The sequence below is a fragment of the Telopea speciosissima genome, chromosome 1 (genome assembly GCF_018873765.1).
Source record: "Telopea speciosissima isolate NSW1024214 ecotype Mountain lineage chromosome 1, Tspe_v1, whole genome shotgun sequence".
In the NCBI taxonomy this organism is placed as follows: domain Eukaryota; kingdom Viridiplantae; phylum Streptophyta; class Magnoliopsida; order Proteales; family Proteaceae; genus Telopea; species Telopea speciosissima.
In genome coordinates this window covers 12,286,339-12,289,287 of record NC_057916.1, presented here as the reverse complement: position 1 = coordinate 12,289,287, position 2,949 = coordinate 12,286,339, and the positions used below count along the sequence as shown (strand labels likewise).

At 46.6% G+C, this 2,949-nt stretch overlaps 1 protein-coding gene across 1 annotated transcript; it reads left to right on the top strand.

Annotated features, from left to right (window-relative positions):
* The first annotated feature begins 571 nt into the window (after positions 1–571).
* LOC122655258 (ABC transporter G family member 6-like) lies at positions 572–2,949 on the top strand. The gene has a single exon (XM_043849466.1). It carries the CDS (start codon positions 587–589, stop codon positions 2,876–2,878), a length of 2,292 nt encoding a protein of 763 aa, XP_043705401.1. The 5' UTR covers positions 572–586; the 3' UTR covers positions 2,879–2,949.

Sequence of the window (2,949 nt, the reverse complement as noted above, 5' to 3'; positions counted from 1 at the left end):
TATTAAGTATTGATACCGAATTGGCCGAACCAGATGATCTATATCGATATCAACTGATGCCTAATTGATCTTGTATTAGTGGACCAACAGTTCTTATCATGAGCAATTCTGTCTAAAAACAATTTTTTTTTTATTAAAAATGATATTGGAACCGGATGGCGATATTGAACCATTTTGATCCTGGCACAGGGGCCAGGACACGCATAGATATTTAAAGCTTTACTATAAATATAAATAAGGTTAGGGAAGAGGTTAAGGAGATCAGCCTTACTCTTGAAGACTCGACTCTTAAGAGAGAGAGAGAGAGAGAGAGAGAGAGAGAAGTAGAAGCAATATTAATAGAAGAAGGGTGTACAACATCTCAACTACTCATCAGCAGCGCTGCCAATGTGGAGTTAACGGAGTTTACTTTGCTGGCTCGTTCTCGTGTTTGATTCACATAAACGCTGTTCACATCTTCAAAAATACTTCGTTAAACCCAAAACCCACCGTCAGAGTAAACCGTTATCTTTCTTTCTCTTTTTCACACAGTTCCTCCCTCTACTCCTCACCCAATAAAAAGTATAAAACCACAAGCTCGAGTTACATGAAGCGAGTTGGAACTGATAGTAATACTACTTTTAATCCTTCAAGGTTCTTTCTTGATAGCCAACCCATCACATTTATTAAGGACGACCAGCAACAACCCATGGAGGTGGAGAGTTTGTCTAGGAACCCAAACTCCGGCAGCTTCGGTGTCTCTCCCACGCTGGGTGAGCTCTTGAAGCGAGTCGGTGATGTTCAAAATGGTAACGAGACTCCGAACCACCAGGTGCTTGAGATGACCGACGGTGGTCTTGGCCTTGAGCCCAGATCCCTTCCTCTTCCTTTCGTTCTTTCCTTCAGTAATCTCACTTACAGCATCAAGAATCGCCGGAAAATGAGGTTTCCAAATTGTTTTGGTCGGACGAGGAGTAAGCTTGGAGCGGCGGGTGATCCAGTACTAGAGAGTGACAACAACAATTACTCCTCCAACGCCAAGATTATCTTGAACGACATCTCCGGCGAAGCGAGGGATGGAGAGATATTAGCGGTTCTTGGAGCTAGTGGGTCAGGGAAATCGACGTTGATCGATGCTCTGGCTAATCGGATGGCTAAGGGGAGTTTGAAAGGCTCCATCACATTGAACGGCGAACCTTTAGAGTCTCGGCTTCTTAAGGTGATCTCTGCTTACGTCATGCAAGATGACTTGCTATTCCCCATGTTGACGGTGGAGGAGACGCTCATGTTCTCCGCCGAGTTCAGGCTACCTCGCTCTCTTTCCAAGTCTAAGAAGAAAGCTAGGGTTCAAGCTCTCATCGATCAGCTTGGTCTGAGGAACGCTGCGAAGACTGTGATCGGCGATGAAGGTCACAGAGGTGTTTCCGGCGGAGAACGCCGCCGTGTTTCGATCGGAACCGACATTATTCACGATCCCATCATTTTGTTCCTGGACGAACCCACTTCGGGTTTGGATTCCACGAGTGCGTTTATGGTGGTAAAGGTACTCCAGCGGATCGCTCAGAGCGGGAGTATTGTTATCATGTCCATACATCAGCCAAGCTACAGAATCATTGGCTTGCTTGACCGCATGATCTTCCTATCCCGTGGTCAGACTGTATTCAGGGGCCCACCATCGACAATACCCCAATTCTTCGCCGAATTCGGACACCCGATCCCAGAGAAAGAGAACCGGACCGAATTCGCCCTCGATTTGATCCGCGAACTCGAGGTATCCCCCGGTGGCACAAAGGGTTTAGTCGAATTCCAAAAATCATGGCAAACCGCAAAGCGCCCTGGGAATCTCGATTCGCAGCAACAGGACCTATCCTTGAACGATGCCATTAGCGCGAGCATTTCAAGAGGGAAGCTCGTCTCCGGCACCACCAACGATTCCAGCTCTACAAAGGTCTCAAGGTTCGTGAATCCGTTCTGGGCTGAGATCGCGGTTCTGTCAAAGCGATCCGTAACGAACACCCGAAGAATGCCGGAGCTTTTAGGGATCCGTTTAGGAGCGGTCTTGGTAACCGGGTTCATCTTAGCTACCATTTTCTGGCATCTGGACAATTCCCCTAAAGGAGTTCAAGAAAGATTAGGGTTTTTCGCCTTCGCAATGTCGACTACATTCTACACCTGCGCAGACGCCCTTCCTGTGTTCTTGCAGGAACGATACATCTTCATGAGAGAAACAGCTTACAACGCTTACCGTCGTTCCTCCTATGTCTTATCTAACTCCATCGTCGTCATACCATCGCTGATTTTCTTGTCGTTCGCTTTCGCGGCGACGACCTTCTGGGCGGTGGGTTTAGCCGGAGGCGTGAAAGGGTTTTTCTTCTATTTTGGGATAATATTGGCGTCGTTTTGGGCTGGGAGTTCGTTTGTGACATTCTTATCGGGAGTGGTGTCACATGTGATGCTGGGTTACACAGTGGTTGTAGCCATATTAGCTTACTTTCTTCTGTTCAGTGGCTTCTTCATTAACAGGGATCGAATCCCTGACTACTGGTTATGGTTCCATTACATGTCATTGGTGAAATACCCATATGAGGGAGTGTTGCAGAACGAATTTCAAGACCCAACAAAGTGTTTCGTTAGAGGAGTCCAGATGTTTGATAATACACCTCTGGAGGTAGCACCGACGGCGACGAAGGTGATGTTGTTGCAAAGTTTGAGCAGTACGTTGGGGATAAACATCACCAGCACCACCTGTGTGACCACTGGAACAGATATATTGATTAAGCAGGGCGTGACGGACTTAAGTAAGTGGAATTGCTTGTGGGTAACAATTGCTTGGGGTTTCTTCTTCAGAATTCTCTTCTACTTCGCACTGTTGTTGGGAAGCAAGAACAAGAGGAAGTAGATGATGAAGACGATGTCCATGCAGAACTATTTGGAGGGAAAATCCTCTGTTTTTTTTTTTCTATATTTTAA